At 39.5% G+C, this 19,325-nt stretch overlaps 1 protein-coding gene and 1 long non-coding RNA gene across 2 annotated transcripts in view; one reads left to right on the top strand and one right to left on the bottom strand.

The window, feature by feature from the left end:
- Nucleotides 1-19,325, top strand: part of LOC109645863 (FERM domain-containing protein 5-like) — a 65,103-nt gene that overhangs the window by 29,060 nt on the left and 16,718 nt on the right. The window contains exons 2-4 of the mRNA XM_069520793.1: nucleotides 13,105-13,209; nucleotides 14,369-14,411; nucleotides 14,545-14,623. Coding sequence (XP_069376894.1) covers nucleotides 13,105-13,209; nucleotides 14,369-14,411; nucleotides 14,545-14,623 — 227 coding nt within the window. The remainder of the gene's footprint in view (nucleotides 1-13,104; nucleotides 13,210-14,368; nucleotides 14,412-14,544; nucleotides 14,624-19,325) is intronic.
- Nucleotides 614-18,934, bottom strand: LOC138406974 (uncharacterized). The gene is made up of 3 exons (XR_011240371.1): nucleotides 18,128-18,934; nucleotides 17,504-17,600; nucleotides 614-1,337 (listed from the first exon to the last, which is right to left on the bottom strand). It is a non-coding gene; the product is annotated as an uncharacterized lncRNA (long non-coding RNA).

Genomic DNA, 19,325 nt, shown 5'->3' with positions numbered 1-19,325 from the left:
ACTATCCTGTCATCTTGGGGATTTTTCTCAATGATCCTGAACTTTTCTCTCTATGATTTTTTTACTTTCACAAGATTTTTTCAAACATTTTTTTCAAACATTCCTGCATGTGAAGTAATTTTCTACCGAAGTCATGAATTGGACTCATCCATTGGATAATGAAGACAGGAGGCACAGTCATACATGTGACATATGACAGGAGGTGGGTGTGTCTGGGAGTGATGCCACAAAGAAAATGTGGCTGTTTTGTCTTCTCTAAAAAAAGATGAACCACTTACAGCATTCCATTTTACTAACCAGAAAATGTCTTGGTATTTTTTGGTTTTGAAAATACTGTGTTGTTGTTCAGAGTCAAGTGTTTTGGTAGTGCCAACCAAAATCAAGCATATTATTCTTTCTCTCTGTGAATGTTATGTTTTTTTGAGCTCTGTGGGGCCTTTTCCTCATCTGAATATTTTCCCTGGTAAGCCTGGGCAGTTAAACTGCCCCATTCTAAGCAGGAATTTAATTTAATTCTTGTGAACCATGCCATTGAACCGAAAATATGAGAGAGTTTTCAATTATCTATTTATTTATTCATACTCAATACATCTTTAAAATAGTGGTGGGATGTGAAATGGGTCTTAAAAGTTTAAATTGAAAAGTAGTAGATGACAGGAAAAAAGAAAAACAAAATATAAAATAAGCTACCGAGCGTTTCAGAAATAAGGATTGTGTGAAACCTACTGTTTTTCTTATGACATTTGGCTGCTTTCCAGTGAAATACATGATCCTTCAGCGAGTAGAAGAAGTATAGCTTTGAGGCAAACAACAAACACACACATGCAGTTATGGCTTCATGATACCAGACAAAATTCAGTTACATTCATTTAGTAATGACTTGACCATAAAAAATACTTGCCTCACCCACAACTGTAAAAGATATCTTCACCTTAAAGTAAAATAATCTGTGTAATAGGGACATTTTTGCACCCTTGAGGGAGATATGTCTCCATAATGTTCCTGTGTAAACAGATATTAGTCCCCATGACATGAATACCAAACCCACACACACCAGCACTGTCTTCTATTTTGTAAGAAGAACAAGTTCAAGAGCTTTGCAATCATATTACATTTATTCTCAGGTTTTCTCACGTTTCCTGTTTGCCTTTAGACCAGCTGCCTTTATCAACAGATCGGTAGAAGAGGGAAGCTGTTTTACTGCTGCTCTGGCTCAGTTTTCCTTTCACCAAATCCTTCTGGCAGCATCCTGAGTGTTATGACAGCACACTGACGGTCACATTGTCCCCAAAGGAGATGAACCAATTCATCCAAGTTTGATGCATTGGTGGTGCATTCTGTGGAGTACGGGGAAATAATGAAAAACCTTTCTGTTTGAAGAATACATGTCTGTCTGTGTGTGCACCATGGTGCTATGATGAAATAAGATAATGCTGCGCCATGTGCATGTGTGAGCAGAGCTTTAAGAAATAGCTGTGCCCAACTGCCTGAGTGTGCGAAGTCTGAAATCCCACCTCGCTCTTCTGAATCCTTGTCTGGATGCAAGTGCAGCAGATGCAGGGCGCCTCTTCCCATCATAGGCTATGATCAGTAACACATTTGACCTGCTCACTGCTCGGTCAGGGCAGCAGTATTGCCTGTTAGCACTTTCTTCAGAACGAACCACTGTCTGTGTTGTCAGAGCTCTAAGCTTACAGTCCTGACCTTCAATGCTGCTTACATCATTCAGCCATGTGTTTCCAGAGATAAACATAAGTATTTGTATCAAATCTAGAGATGCACGTTGAGGTCTTGTTAAATTTTCATTCTTACATATTAATATTCATTCTGTTCTGCATGCCACATCACATTTGTATGCAAATCTTTAAAATGGTGTGTAATTGGGTTTTCCATTCTCTAATTTGACCACAATCTCATGCAGTGAGTCATATCGCTTACCTTTTCACGGCAAGCCAAATGGTTGCTCAGCCAAGTAATAACATAATAACATCTATGTATTAGTAGTGCTCCTTGAGTTAATCTCTTTAATGGACGGCCATTATAAGGCCCAGGAAGCTGAGTAATTGTCGGGTAAAGTGACCTCTGGGCATTTGCTGCAGTTAACCTCCCACTTATTTCTTGCACTTTGCACGAACATAGAACAAAGAAGCCATCACCACCATAGGATCGTCTTTTAAATGGCTCTAGAATTTAGACAACAGGGGAAGAACTGCATGGAGGCCACTTTTTCATTTCATTCTTTAGCTATACTTTCCTCAGATGTACAGGTCTTATACAAATATGTCAAAGTGGATAAATCATGTTCATTTTGGCACAGTGAATGATTCTGTCCTACTTTTGCTATAAGGATGATACTACAGCTATAGACACAATTCTAAAAACCAATACCTGAAGCTGGAAGGTGAACTTTTACCCCTTTTCCACCAAGTCCGATCAAGTGTCAGTTTGGAGCCATGCTGTATGTTGAACTTTTTCTTTGTGTTTCGATAGCCAAAGAACTGGCTCTGAGCCAAAATAAATGGTTCGATTGTAGCACCAACATTTTGCGGCTCTAGAAAAAATAACAGCTTATGTCAGGGGCTGGGGGTGGAATTATCGTGACCAATGAGACCAACCAAAATATTGTGACCACCCTTTTAAAAAAAAGCGGCTTGTACCTTGTGTGGTCTGAATATTTTATATTGATGCCAAAGCAAAGCAGCATGTCCTTGGAGGAGACAATCTGTCTCCTTGTTCTGTAGTAGTCAGCTGAAGTGCAGACCAAACTAGAGGGAACTTCTAGTGTTTGCAAAGCCAGGGCAAAAGCTTGAGAAGAGATTCTGTAGTCCACCATTTTTATGCTATGCTTGAAGTTGGGGTTAGTGGGAAATTTGTGGGAAATCAGGGAATAAAAAGTGACCAACACAGTGATGTACTGAGATGGCGCTATGGCAGCTATAGCCTATAGATAAAAGAGCTGTTCGCAAGTTGAACCAACTATCAACCAGCAGTAGAACCAGCACCAGGTTCACGGTTGTTGAAAAAAAGGTTTGAGTTGCATTTGCTTCTTATCTCACAATCACGAGGGCTCCTGGAAGAACCAGTTTGCCATTATCATGCAGACATCATAATGTGTATGTAATGTAACTGGACTGAAGATGAATGATGGTTTATTGTTTACCTGATTTTTATACGAGTGCAAGCCCTCAGTACGCTCTGCTGTCACACAATTTCAACTGAAGCCTGTCAAGCAGATGTCTGAGTTTACCAGCACCGTTTTACACCCTGATAGACACCAGATGGTGTAAGTATCGGATGTGTTTTCAGTGATACTTAAACTGCACCAAGTGAAGCAGAAACTAATACAATGAAAAAACATCGTATTGTTGTCTCACAGATATTGCAGGACGACAATACAGGATGATTTAAATTTAGCTTCTTGATTTAGTTAGAAAACGGAACAAACCAATAGTGTCTCCACAGGGATAACAGGTTAGTGGTTAACACTTGGAACCACTTCAGGACTTAAGTGAGTTTCATGCAGAGTATAAAGAAATTAAAGTGTGGAGGACATTACATTTCTATTTGCAGAGAGTCTCTTGTGATCAGGAGCAATGTTCCAGATTTTGGCACAGTTTAGTGAATCCAATTTAGAATGTCCCCTCATTTCTTAAAAGGCCTGGCTCAGAACGACAGTGATATTTTAATGCGAGACAAATAATGTGCTAGCTATTCCTGGAGGCCTAGGTGTCTCCTCTACTACTTGGAGGTGGAACTAAAATCACTGTTAATCAATTGTTTATATGCATATGACATATTTACAAGGGAAAATGACCCTTATATTTTATGCTGACTGATGAATGAGTTATTACAACTCAGTAAATGCCCTTTAACACCAAGTTCTTTAAAGAAAATGTAAAGATAGATCCAGATCCTCCATGTTAGTGGATGAGGCATGGAGCACACTAATACGTCAAAGTTTCCCCAAACATTACAGGTAGTCTTTATCACATGTGTTCATGTTTCTTTAGTGAAATTTCATTATTGATAGCTGACAATAACTCGACATTGGTTGAGCATGTATTGGCAGGACCTCTATACTGTGGTTCCACATCACGATCACTATTATGTAGACTGGCTCCAAATAAGGTCAAAAGGGTAACATAGCGGCACCCAGAACGTGTACTATCTCTGCTGGCATCTTGTGCCCAGAGGTGCCAGTGTTATTGATTCTGTATGTTCTGTCCTAGCGTATCTGTTAATGTCATACCAGCCATGCTCTACTAAATAACAAAGACAGCTCTTTTTCAAGGTGTAGGTTATCCTTGATTTTGACATCATTAGGAAGATGACACGTTTTGCAAATACATTTTTTAGGTTTTTCTCTGGGAAGTAGTTTTTTCTACAAGACTTTTGCAGACAAACCTGTACGAAAAATAGGCTGCTAATTGCAAATTAGATGTAAAGATTTAAGTTTCTTGAGTGAGTGCACTGCTCAGTCCATCGAGCTGAAGGCTTATAGGTAGGACAGAAAGGACAGGTGCTCAGTGTCTTCATTTTAAGTATATGCACATCACTGCCCTTTTCCTGGACAAAGGCCTAAGATGCATTAACTCTTCCCCTCTCATCTCTTCTACCTGCAAAAACTTCTCCAGTGTGGTATCCTGTAATGGAGCCCTCAGGAGCGAAAGCCTCTATCTGAATTAGACAGGATTTACACAACTGCGCAGGTATTGTGAATCTGGCCCCACTGACTCCCACTTGGCCACTTCAAGGGCAATAAGATGGCAGCCTGCTGATAGTGAACATTGTTTTAAGAGGATCTTAAAACAATGTCTTCCCTTGCAGCTGCTACGTGGAGCATGTGAATGCACATAAGAAAGCAGGGAAAGAGGTGCATTATCTGGAGAATGCCTGTTGTTGGCTCATTGCGAAGCTTTTGTTTTTTGAGTATATTATTCTGAAGGAAAGTCTATTTTATAAATGCAATTCTGTGGACAGGTTTTACAAAATTAGCTCCTCAGCAGAAACTTTTGGTATTTGGTTTGAAGCAAAACACCCTTGGAAATGTTTGTTGCCTTTGGATTTTTCAGTATAATTATTTTCTTCAATTATATGGACATAAGTTCTGCAGCCACCAACTTGCTGTTAATGCTGCATCTATGTGAGTTGATGAAAATATTTTTGGAATTAGATGAGAGAATCTGTATCGCTGTCATATCTATCTGTACACGAAGTTTGGAGCCAGATAGTGATCAGCTTATCTTAGCATAAAGACTTGTTCTCAATCTATCTTTCCTGGTACTTCCGAAAAGCCCTCACTCTGCTGTCTGCTTGATGTGTTGGAGGTGAAACACAATCTATGAAATTAAAGATACTGCAATATTGCTCTCCCAAAGTTTACAGATTATCTGGAGCCAATCCCAGCTGACACACAAACCACAATCACACTCACACCTACCAACAATTTAGAGTCTCCAATCAAACTAACCCAAATCTGTACGTCTTTGAACTGTGGGAGGAAACCGTAGTACCCACAGAAAAAAAACAACCCAGACACAATGAGAACATGTAAAGACCACACCGCCTGAACTGGGTTTGAACCAGGAACCTTCTTGCTGTGAGGCAACAGTGCTGCTTTTCATATTCTGCTAATTATTTTACTTACATAGATAATCTTGTATAAATATAGCTGGACACATCACCAATTTATTCAGGTTTATATACTATTGTGTTGGATTGCACTATTCCCATGTGTTGCTCTTGACTACAGTAAAGTCAATATGTGTACTTAACATACAGCACATATATTCATGTGTGCATCTATGACATTTTGTGAACTACATAAAACACATAAATGCATGTGAATATGTATGTACCCTGAAAAACTACTCCACCTATCTGTAGGCAGTGTTGTAATAAAACGTATATATCGCTTCCTCTCGGTTGAGAGGGAAGGCATGTTGAGAGTAAATCTTCTTAAACTATTCAGCTCCCGACTGACAGGAGCATCCACTACAGCCTTACACCCATATGTCTGCTTTCCTGAGTATAGAAAGTACACATTACCATGTGATAAGATTATACTAAGCCTGTAAACAGGGTTTCCTGCTGGCAGTGTCAAACGAGAAGAACTTAAATCAGGTTAAAGATCATGCAGTAGGGGACTGAGATATACCAACTATGAACCCTGTGGTTGAGCCCCAGAGAAGGGGGTGCTGTTTGAGACCATCATGCCGCATCCCTCGACCTAATCCCCTGCCACCCAGGAGCTCAGACCTGTATGGTAATGTAACCCTGGTCTCTGTTAAGCACCAATGTTCGCAGAAGCAATAACCTTTCAGGTCCATTTGCTCAGTTGTTGCAAATTCCATCCTCTATCTTAAAATTACACCATCATTTATTGATGTGGTGTTTCCCAAGCTGATATGGAACCCCTCTCAATAATTAATATGACGCAAGGCTTGGCCATGCTGAGAGCGGCGTGCTGCTGACGCGTCGCCAAGGACCACGGTGATCATTTGGCCCCAGTCTGGGTTATTTCCAGCTCTCCGTTTATCACTTTTATTGTTGCAGTGATGAAACGCTGCGCATGCTTCCATAAAGCACTTAGAGGCCTCTGCTTGATTAATGCATTCCTCTCCCACTGACAGGTCTGCAGTAATCTCATTGAGGATTACTCACGGTGGCTACTATCACAGCTGCTCCAAACGTTAACTACTCTTATCACTAACAGATCACAGAAGAGTAACAGGAAACATACAGTATTTCATACATGAACCAAAATGAGCAGCACACTAACTGCCATTACCCTTAATGTTTGTATAAACTGCTAATACACCTGGCAGTTACCTTACTACTGCCAAAACAGGGTCTCATACCCATGGAACATAATACAAGTCATCCAGGAGGCATCCAGATCAGATGCCCAAACCACCTCAACTGGCTTCTTGCAACTCAAGATACAAAGATACTGGTTTCTGAGTTCTGAGTTCTTCAACCTACCTCTGATGAAATGTGCCCAGAAACGCTGAGGTGAAATATTTTTCACTAAATATTTAAGATTATAAATTGATGTGTTTATGGAGAGCTTCTTCTTAGTGCACACTCTTCACCAAGAGAATCAATTGCAAGCCACTGCACAACATATTCAGCAACTTCTTACTAACCCTCACCTTTCCAGGTACTTGACAATGAGGAGCTGATCCTTATTCATATTGCTTCACACACAGCTGCAAACAACCCTGTGACCCTGAGAAACTCTGCGCACCTAACCTTGAAATTCCTTCCTTTAAAAAAAATAAACACATTTAGTCACAGACAGACCTGACAGACAGCAGTTTCTTTTGAAAATGCCTCTTCCTTAAACTGCCAGTGAAAAAAGACCCAATGGTCTACTGCAGTATAGCCTTAAAATGGACCCTTCATTTCTGAAGCTGCTCCTCAACTAGACCCCTCAAGGGACTGTAAGCCTTCATTAAGTTCACAAAGTATGTGTTGACTCATTTAACTTCTATGATTCCTATAGCAACAAAGCTTATTACCCATGAGACTCCAGAAGTGTTTCGTGCACTCAAACACTGCACCCACCCCTCCACCGGCATTGTGGTGAGTAGATGATGAGTGAATTTTCCTTTTTTGGTGAACTATCCCTTTAAGCTTGATGCTTTAGCCTGACCCACCTCAACTAAAATCTATATCCATGAGTTGTTACTGGAGATAATTTTGTCTCTTGAATTCAGTTATGATCAAAGGGGTAAGCAAACCCATACTCTTGCACAAGCACACGATATGTAGAGGACAGGGCCTGCAGGCCATCCATGTGTCCTGATCAGAGAAGACATATGGATCAAACACCTAACCTTAATGTCTTCTCTGTGAAGTGAATGGAGGTTGACAAGGTAATCATGGACCAGCTTTTTTATTTTATCATAATTATTATACAAGGCTACCAGCATGCACAGTGCCATTATATGGCAATGTATAAAGTGCTTGTGGGGACAGTGCTGTTTTGTTCATTTATATAATACAAGTGCTGTTGCCCATAGCTCGACAAACTCATACTGCAGTTATGTTTATCACAGTATGTATTTATTTAATTTTTTGATAGATAAGATAAGATTAGTCGTCTTTCCAGTAAGAAATGTTACAACTTTAGCAAAGTCTGTCACTCCAATGGAGATAAATTACTCTAAGAAGTTGTTTGGGCAACTGGGTGTGACTATAGGAACACCATTTTCAAAACTTGTTTAAATATTTTGTGGAACACAGATCAAGCCCCAAAGAAAACCTGTGTAAAAACAACCTTTGCATGTGTCCCCACTGACACATGTAAAGCATGTATTATTTACATTAAGGAGTGGTGACAGTTAAAAGCAAAATGGGATAATTCATGATACACAATGGTCAGTGTACAGTCCTTATGTTGAGTATAAAGCAATAATTAATCACACTCCAAAGCCTAATAATGCATACTTAAGTGTATGATCGTTTATCTAAATAGTAGGCTCTTTTATTTCCTGGTGTTTTTGCAACGAAAGGGTTTTAATCCAAAGATAGCACGGATCTAATTATTTCCTCCACAGCAATAAAAACCTAGGGGAGAGATAACTGTAAGAGAAGCAATTCCCACTCTGAATCACATGACCACAAACCACATAATAGATCTTCAGTTTATCTACTCAAAAACAATGAAAAAGAGTTTTAACTGCACACATATAGAATTACCTCCATGCAATGTATTGCAGCCTGGCTCTAGGTTTAAGTCTCATAAGGATGTTGAAGAACACTTAGCTTCAGATCAATAATGTTTCTGCCTCAGAGCCTGCCTCTGTGTCCAAGTGGAGCCCCAGTCAGCCCTCTGAAATTCAGTGTGTCTCATCATTATGCAACACAACACCACATATACATTACAAGTGTTCGTCCAGCTGCCTATATGTGCAAGAGAGACTGTGCCGCTTTATTCTGTCACTGATTAGTCGTGCCAGTCATTTAGCACTGCACAGCAAAGTTAGTGCACGCTTAGATCCCATCATTACAAACTACATCGTAGTGCAGAGTCAGGTAAATAATCGGAAACAACAGGATTCCCTGCTCTCATTGTGATGCACAATAGAAGACTCACAAGTTCTTCATTGAGTCACACTGTTTGAATTCTGTTGTAACAGCAAATAAATCCATTGTAGAAACGTGGTGTGATTAAACTGCAGTGCTGCTGTAAAAAGCACTGCAGCTTGTGAGAAAATATTCTCAGGAGTTCAGCATTGTTCTTTTTTTCGTATAAGGCATTTCATCCTTTCTCATTTTTTACCTCCACCAAGAAGGTTATGTTTCCATTGGCGTTTGCTTGTTTGTTTGTCTGTTAGCTGGATTACACAAGACCTACAGAGCCAAGTTCCACGAAATTTGGTGGAAGGATGTGGTTTGGGTCAAGGAAGAACCTATCCAATATTGCTGTAGATCCATGATTTTCTTTTTCACTCACTTTAACATTGTGAGACAGGGTTTTTTTTTAACATTTTCACCGTTTTCTCAGAGAATAATTCATGGATCTTGATGAAAAGAATCAGGCATGTTTAAGGGACTGATATTTCTGAGCAGATTTGGTGCAGCTTGGTTAAATGTAGTCCATTTTCTTTTTCTTTTAATGCATTCGATCCTTTTTCATTTATTTGCTGAAACACTGCTCTGTAATAAATTGCCCTGTCTTTCTGTTGTTTAGGCATTTCACATACAAACATAATGATGCACACATAGGAGGATGAACATGATTAATTAGAAAGGCTTTTTTGGACCCTGCTGTAGTATACACTACAGTGCACAGCAGATGGGAGTGAGTGGGAGGTAAAGGCTCTGAAAATGTTGTGGATCTACACAGGTGTAACATGGACAAGCAAGAAGGATTAAACCTCTGTGTGTGTGGTGTGCGTGTATGTGTGTGTGTGTGTGTGTGTGTGTGTGTGTGTGTGTGTGTGTGTGTGTGTGTGTGTGTGAGAACATGGATCCATGGATGCGTTCCTATTTTTGCCGCTGGGCTACTCAGCAGGCCTGTCCTGATGTGTCCTGGTGTGTGTTGTGACAGTGACATACAGACACACTGACAGAGGAGATGGAGGGTCAGCAGCCAGGGAAAGGTCTGGCCAGTTTTGCACTGCTTGACACAACTGGAGCTGACTGATTTTTTGAGGGGTTGTACTTTGGTTGAGTTGCTTTGAGTCGATTTTCTGGCTCAAATACTTCATTAAAAAACACTAGAAACAGATATTTGTTCTTAATGAATCACATCCTCTGACTTAATTGATACATAAACCTGATGCTTCTGTGATATATATATATCAGACTCATATTAGACCATTCTTTTTCCAAATCTGCAAAGATTTGATTTTAATTCTAAGTCACATTTGGTTTTAAAATGTATTGAAAATATGTGCTGTATAGATTTAATGAAATGTTGTCACAAGGAGCAACAGAATATGTGATCATGTCAATGAAACAAGACAACCTGGGTTCAGAATGAGTTATCATGAAGACATGAAGTCATTGATGCATCTGAACAGGGGTCATATCTGAAAGTGGTTCATACATGGACTAATCCTTCACTGCAGCTTTTCTCCTGTTCTCTTTTAGATTGCTGAGCTGTGATGTGCTAAACAAGAAAAAATGAGTGTCAACTGGCCTCACGTGTTCTCTCTCCCCTTTCACTCTTTTCTTTCCCGCTCTTAATTTGGTTTTGTCTTTCTCCTCTCTGTTTCCCCTTCCGTTCTCATATATCTGCGTATGATTTTCTCTGACTGTGCAGTTTTGTGTCACTTGCATGAACACAGTGTCTCTTTTAAAAGGCAGAGTAGGATATTTTATTGTGTCCTTCACCACTGGGGAAGGAAACGCTGAATCCTATATCTATAGTACAGATGGTACAGAACATTTTCCACTGGATGTACACACACTCACTATACAGGCATGCATAAATCTCAGTGGTGATAAACACGAAGAGAGATCCTCTCCAGACATAAAACAGGGATCAAGAACCCCATATAAACCCCTTGAGATGATTCATAAATCCAAAAAGGACACTGAGAAATAAAAAGTAATTCTCACGACTGAAATACATTTTTCGTGATAACAGAAAATGACAAGCTTGTCCTTCAAGGCAGTCCCTTTCAGCTGTGTGCCTGTCTGGTCACAGTCAGGGTGAAGGAAAAACAAATTACTAATATGTGTGATGATCGCTGACCAACATCATAGCATTTGTCAAGAAAAGATGATGCAGAATGATGCACTTTACAAGAGAAACTGACTAACAAGATCAGACAATCCATTGTGCCTTGTGGTTCAGAGGGACGTGGTTCAGAGATGAAGAGAACCAATCTCGAGCATTAATACAGCTGGAAACCTGCATCTAAACTGTCCTGTTATAAGGACAGATGCTCTGGATAACATTACACTCTTCAGCAGAGTTTTTGTGCCAAACAAGCAGCTTCCACAAGAACATATTCTGACAGGAACAATGTTCAGCAGACACGTTTTGTAGTGACTGAGCTAAAAGCGAAGAAACAGAATGCTAAAGGAGAATTGGTGGAGTCTTGAAGAGCTGATAAAGCAAAGAATAATTGTTCTAATGAGTCACGTCGTCTCAAAGAACCATCATAGAGCGGATCACTGATGTGACTCAAGATATTGAAAATACACTAAAGGACATTGCAAGATATCTCCAGTTTTGTGTGTGGGATCACTGCGGAGGAATTACTGCTACCGAAGGTGATTTGTTCGAGGAAGTGCTTCTGGCTAACACCAGCTGCTGCAGACTGCAGTATATTGCAAAAACATCAGTAGAATCAGTACAATGTGAGTCCTGCACTAATCGCAACAAAAGAACAAGTGAGAGAAACTTAACATTTCTTTTCATATGGAGTAATGTTGTGCTAGCTTTGTCAATAAAGACAGAAACTATAATGGCACTCAGTAAAGCGCATACCAGATATACTGGATCAACCTCCTGATTTGGATATGTATCAAAATGTAATGTGTTCTTTCCTAACCCATATCACATCCTTCCACCAATTTTCTTGGTAATCTGTTTAACACCTTTGCGTAATCCTGCTAACGAACACAAACATCACAGTAGATCAATACAATCAACTTGACATCACATTTGGATTTCTACCAGGGAGTGGAGATAGTCTGAGTCAACACGAGCAGCAAGCCACCAGGAATCTGTTCATGCTTTGGCTTGAGCCTCTCTGTTTGCACACCACAACTTAAACTTAGCACAGAGACCACTTTCCTCCTTCTGCAGATACATTTGAACTATCCTCCTCAGACAACAGGCCTTTAGGGGACTACAACTATGTTAATAAATGTGAGTGTCTTCAATAACTGTACAATTTTGCTGACTGTGCAGCAAAACTCCAATTACTGGTTCACGTGTTGTTGTGTATTAGTGGCAGCCTCATTGTCTTGTACCTTATTGTTGCAGTAAAAACTAAATGAAGACTCCATTAAAATGAGTCAAATGAGTCTTTTGGGGTAGATGCAGCTTCATGGAGGAAACAGCTCATGTCGAGTTATGCTAGTTCCAAGATAACAGGCCTGTTTTCTCCTCCTCTACTGTCATTTAAAAAAAAACAGAATAATCAAAGACAAACTATTTAGTTTCCCCCATACTGTGACTACAGCCTGCATTTTTTTCCCCTTCACCTTGTCTCAGTGCTTTTCTCAGGTCTTTTTCTGCGGCAGAAATGTCTCAAAGCTTCCACAGATGGCTGCTGCCTCGATATGAATATTTGATAGTCCTTATATATCTCCCTTGAGAGTGGTGAAATATTAAAAACTGTTGGACGTTTTGACTTCTCAGAGGCTGCAAAAGAGTGGACTTCCTGATGAGGACGGAAGAAAATGAATGTCTATTTTCATAATGTGTGATGCTGGTGGCTGCTCTAGCTGGACTCTTGAGTGGAGCCTTCACATATATTATGCAGCATTGATTTGCTGGGGGTTCATTAACTGTGTCGGTAAATGTGCAAATATAACAATGTTAGTCCTGTGGAGTCCTCTGTTTTCTATCTCCTGCTGTTTCTTTATCAGTAATATTTACTTTTTTGGAATTTCCTCTTATTCTGTCTCCAGCGGGATGCCAAGGGACAGTACCTGTTTGACCTAATTTGCCATCATCTCAACCTGCTGGAGAAAGACTACTTTGGTATTAGATATGTTGACCCAGACAAGCAGAGGGTAAGTATTCATTTTTAATAATAAACCCAATTAATATTTCAGTGAGTCACATAATGTGACGGTTAAGTTCCTTTGAAGTTTTGTTTTTTACAGGACCTTCAAATTTTACTCTTAGTAATTCATGAGTACAAATATGCCATTTTCCCCCTTGAATTAAAAGTAGCATTAGAAATTTGTTTCTGAAACATCTTTTATATTATTTGTTGAAATCCTCTTCACAATAGCCATCAATAAATAAAGTCAGAAAAAAAATCTGGTGTTTATGCAGCAGTGTGTATAACATGCTTTATTTAAAGAGGATTAAACCACTATTCAAAGGTAAAGCTTAAAAGGCCCATTTAAATCCTGTGTAGCTGATGAAAGGGTGAGGCCACATTAATAAAGAAGGAAGATCAGTAGCAGTCCCAGTCAGTCATTACCACATCTACAGTGTCTGCAGATCACCAGGTAGAGCAAATTATCAATTAGATCTCAGAGACAGTGACAGAAACTTCATTAAAGTCTGTTAATATAAATGCCAGTTGTAAATGGTCTAGTGACTTTTTTCACTCGCTACATAAAAATTCAGCACAGGCTGGTGAGTCTGCATGTTCATCATGTAAACTGGTGAGAGACCAGCCCCTTTAATTAATGTGAATATCCATCATCGAAAGGCCTGGGTGAATTTGCAGATTGGAAACTATGTATTTATTTATCATGCGCTTTTGATCTGTGAATATAGATTTAGAAATGAAAAATGCATAGTTCTTTAAGGTTTCTCCATATTTTATAGGAAAGATATCAGCCAGCTGAGAGACATTTAAAGAAAATGTGGATGCAGGCATAGCGAGAAAATAAATAGTCAACAACGGTAGTGTAGCATCATTGTGTGGGGATACTTCATTATCGTCAGCGTGTCATCATCTCACTGATTAGAGCCAGTTGTCGACATGTGATGGTCGTCGCTCTGACAGAAAAAAGCACTCTGCTGATTATCTTCAAAAAATCTCCTCTCTTGGATGAACAGACGGCATAGAGATGGAAGTAATTGTGCTGTGTCCTCCAGCTATAGATTACAAGTGATCATGCTGAGCTGCTGAGCAATCAGTACCTCCAGAGTGACTGTTTAGAGGCTAAGATTCAAAGTGCAGATCTTCACTTCTTTTTCTGTCTCTTTCAGCACTGGTTGGAGTTTACAAAGTCAATTGCCAAACAAATGAAATGTAAGCATCTACCATAACATGCCTAATTAGTGTGTGCCAAGGAGGAGAAAGAAAAGCAAATGAAACATAATAATTTCAACATTAGAATTATGACAAAACAAACTCAGAACATACATCTTCTTCTCTTCTGCAGCCCAGCCTCCATTCACTATGTGCTTGCGTGTCAAGTTTTACCCACCTGACCCTGCTGCCCTGAGAGAAGAAATCACCAGGTAAGATTTCAAGATGGCTCAGAGCAGGTGGGAAGGCTGGAGTTAGAGACGGAAGATATATTTGAGTCAATTTTATGTCAATTTTCTTTCGCTGAGTTCTCAAGGTTAAGGTAGTACAAGCAAAAGAGCTGAGCAGTGTTAGAATGGAGGCGTAATTAGCCATGTGTGTCACCAGTCTGTCAATGTACAATATGTCTTCATGACCACAACTATTTAATCTGATTGAAAGACCAAAGAGGGTATAAACCTAAACACAGAGCCTTTCCCTTCTGAGAGATAAACATGTTTAATTCAATGTCTGCACACATTCATTTAAAAAATATGGGAAGCATTGCTAAAATAGTGGACAAGGAAATTGCAACTAAACAAAGAATTCAAACATACAGATTTTTTGGTTTTTATCAAAAGCCAAAAGGTCAACAGGAAATTATAGAGAACTTTTGTGAGGCAAAGTTAATTTGCCTTAAAAGCTGAGTAAGTACACAGACACACATATATTTACAAACCCTGCCACAGAGAACACAAGAACATCCTTAGAAATCCCAGTTCTATTTATTTAGAGCAGCTACCTGTTGGTTTGTTTGTCATGTGGTATCGAGTGCAGAAGTGATGTTTGATGGGGAGTATTAGAGGACAGGAAGAATCTGAGGCCTGAACAAGAAAATAGTCTGAAGCAATCACTTAACAGCTGTTTTGTGCCTGAGCCAGTTCAGCAAGGGGTCACAAAATGTGTGATTACACTGAAATGGGATTAGAAAATGACAAAACAGGACAGATAGGAAAGAAGACAGAATAAATTAGTTGGAGCCGACCGCAGTAAAAACCAGAGACACGATTCAATTTGTTGTTGGTTGTAGTGGACTTCTGACACTGAGTGAACAGAGAAAGTGAAGGGTTGAGACAAACCTGTAAAGCGTGGGGCTGGATTTTGGAATGACCAGCATTATTAAAACAAAACATCAACATAGATCATAACTCAATAAACTTCTTACACTCAAATAGGGATGACAACAACATATATCACTGTTTTTTGGGAAGTTGTGATTCTAAAAATTCCGACATTGAGCAAAGCTAGCTGTGGGATACTTGGATGTCTTCTTCTTTATTATCTTGTTTGTCTTAAATGGTATCTTACAATTTGTTGATGGTACTTTATGTCTCTGCAGCCAGCTTTTACTTTATTGAAAAATGAATAACAGCAGCAGCAGATGAGCAGTTGTATTGTAGTTCACTTTTTAAACTTCATCCCTATAATTGCTTTTTGTATTTATTGAGAAAAACTGAAAAACTAAATAGTTGTATGACAAAATAAAAGTATGTTTTCTTCTTCAACTTGCTTAGAGTGAAAGTAGCCATTTGTAAAGTGATCAGAGGTGAATTGTTTGTCTGAACTGTTAAGAGAGGCAGGCTGTGATTCAGATACAAAATAAAGACCACAAGTTTAATTTCATAACAGCATCCAGAGCTCCACAGTGAGCCTGTGTGCAAAGGGATTTGCCTCTTCCCGTTTCTTTATAAGCTGCAGTGTCATGGCGCTCCTCACCACTATTATAGTGTGTGTGGCATCCTTGACAGCTGAACAAACTGCTGTGAGGGGTGAGCCAGAGATATACTGAGCGCTCACACAGATCCCTCAAAGTCACATCTCTCCACTGGTTGCCATGCAATGAAATCTCTTACTCACAACCCAACCCCTTTTTGATAGAGCTGAGCCCTGGCAAGGGAGCGCTCCTATATCCTCCGCAATCTGTTCTGACTGGAGGCTTTCACAGACACACACATATAGTAAATGAGCAGGTAACAACATTAAACCTGGATTTTTATGTTGCTTTAACAATCCTATGTTTTGCTCTCTCTATAAAAATCAAAAATACCACCAAGTGGTTGTATGCCTTCACCAACCAGTGCAGTTTCAGTCCACATATCTTTTTGCCAACCTCATCTGAGATCACCATGACCTTTGACCACTGAAATGTGACAACTGGTAATCTGAGGAAACTCCCTTTGAGCAGACTTGAGATATCATGTTCAAGAGGCCACATAGATATTTTGTGAGGCCACTGTGCTTTTGAACTATATGACAACCCAAATCTAGTTTACCTGTGATACTAAGTGAACATTTGAGCCAAATCTGAAAGGATTCTCTCGTGGTGTAACATGTTCACAAGACAAAAAAGTGTTTTGTGAGGTCACACCTTTGACCATCAAATTCTAATCCAGTCATCCTTGTGTCCAAGTAAATGTTTGTGCCTGATGTAATGAAATTATGTAATGGATGTTCGGATATATCACATTCACCAGAACATCAGGTCACCATAACCTTTGACCTTCAACCATTAGAATCTGATCAGTTCATCTGTGAGTCAAACTAAATGTTTTTCACCAAATCTGAAGAGATTCCCTCGAGACATTCTTGAGACAACCAGAAAACATAGAGCCTTCGGCCCACTGGGTGTCTCCAGTGTGGTGACATGAAAATTGACATTGGCAATATTCAGTCATTTACAGTTCTTGTAACCCTACTCAGCTGTGCCTTAAAGATAGTGGACAGTATCTGATCAGGAACCAGGAGTATTGTTCTCTAATCTTCTCTTCTGTCTACTAAGGTGGACATGAAACATCCACCACTGAGTAACACAAATGACAACAGACTGGCTATGTATGAGAAAGATGTGTTGAAACACAAATCATCAGTGTCCAAGTAGGTAACTAGGAATATATAGAACAAATATCCACATAACACAGTAAATGTTATTTCAACCTTGTCAAGCTTGCACTGGCCAGGTAATTTATGGATCATAGTCCAAAAACCCTGAGATCTCAGGAAACATTTAAAGTTCAAATAAGTAAAATAAAATGAGTGTACTGAAAAAGTCCTACCGCCAATGAATGTCCAGCATGATGTCCCAGTTGGGAGGAGATGGAGTTGCAGATGGATGGCAACAGCTGAGACTGTAGATGGATGTCCTGGTGACCTCTTCAAGAATAAAGACGGTTACTCATTAAAAGTCCATAATAAATGTCCTTATATATCTGCATTTCAAAATAATTCCTGCTCCACTATTATAACTCAACCTCAATGTGTACTTCAAGGTCCATACAGTCAACATTAGCATTTCACAGTGAATACACTCTTAGTGCACTAACTCAGCTCCCAGAATACAGCACATTTTCAATACATACTAACAACACCGTTAAATTGGTTGTACAGGGAAGTGACGCAGCAGGTATCAGAGCCTTGTGAATGTCTTCCATGAACTTAGCTGTGTGAAAATAACACTTGCAACACATGCAGCACTTAGCTAGCCTGCAGGCTAAATGGTTTTAGCATAGCATTCATAGGGGACACGACAAAATTATCACCTGTTCATGAATGAACCTTATCCCCTTTAACGATGATCCCAATCGGTTTCATGAGTGCAAGCTACATTTCCTGATTCCTGTGTGCAGGAGTATCTAATGTAATTAGCACGCTAACATCATGAGCTACAATCATGAACTCACCGGGACTCATCGTTCACAGTTCTAAGTGTCTCCAGGTGAAATCACACTCCTCTGTCATCTCTCACGAATCTTACATATCAGACTCCCACTTCTTGTTCTAGCTGATTAAACTCCTCCAGGAGTCATGAAGGAGAAAACAACAGGAGATCAAAGATTGTTTGATGAGAGGGATGGTCACTCTGCTTTTTTTCCTGCTGAGGTCAAGTGTACCTGCCTATATCAACCTAAACCTTAAAGAGACAGTAACATGACAGCTCTGGCTTAGGTTACACCATAGACTGTATATTAAAGGTTACCCCTCTGACAGTGGGGAGAAATAATCTCCATGTGTTTCCTCAGTGGGAACGTCTACTCCCGTCAAAGTTGAAAACTTTGCGTTTATCCAACCTGGTTTATCTGCAATGAAGATATTGCCTTCCATGATCTTCATAAAATAAAACTGAATTTGCTTTGTTACTGTTCAAGTGTGGCTTATATATATTTATGTTTGAATGATTTACTGAACTGTTCTTTTTTTCATATATTGCATGTCAGCTATTTCAGAGGTGCAGCACACTGCCCCCGCCCCCACAGAGCGCTGGTGGCCTGTTTATTCAAGTTTTGTTAACGTTAAATTGAATTGTGTGTCCAAATTGCACCAAACTGGGCACTACACTTCCTCTGGCAATTTACAATACACAAGTGTGAAGCCGATAAGATGAACAAATATTATATATGAGGATCCATGTTTGAATAGGGATCACCAGCTGAAATACAGTTTCCTCATTTCAGATCCGCTTACTTTGTGAATGATAAATTAAACCCACTGATGAATGAACATAAATTAACTTATCTTGTATTTAAAAACTACAGACATCAGGTGATATCATCAGATGATATGCACACTAAATTGTTATTTGACATTTAGCATTGCTTAGTGCTGCTTTATTATTTATTGCTTTGCTGCTTGGAGACAAATTGCTGTGCAGGGAAATGACACATGAGCAATTTGTGGCTGCTGAGGACGAGACCAGACCAGCTGCCCCAGTCGATTTCAGTGCGACCAGCAATCATATTTTATTTCACTATCTGAATTTCACTGTCAGTTCTCTGAAGCTTTAGGTTAAGTTCTGCTTCGAGGCAGCCAACGTGTCCTGTGTCTAATGGTCCAGAAGATAACTTTGGATTGATAATCATACATTCATTATTGTAAGTTTGA

Source organism: Paralichthys olivaceus, chromosome 1 (assembly GCF_024713975.1).
Source record: "Paralichthys olivaceus isolate ysfri-2021 chromosome 1, ASM2471397v2, whole genome shotgun sequence".
Classification (NCBI taxonomy): domain Eukaryota; kingdom Metazoa; phylum Chordata; class Actinopteri; order Pleuronectiformes; family Paralichthyidae; genus Paralichthys; species Paralichthys olivaceus.
Note: the sequence above shows the minus strand (reverse complement) of the source record. Positions and strands in the feature narration are given on the sequence as shown.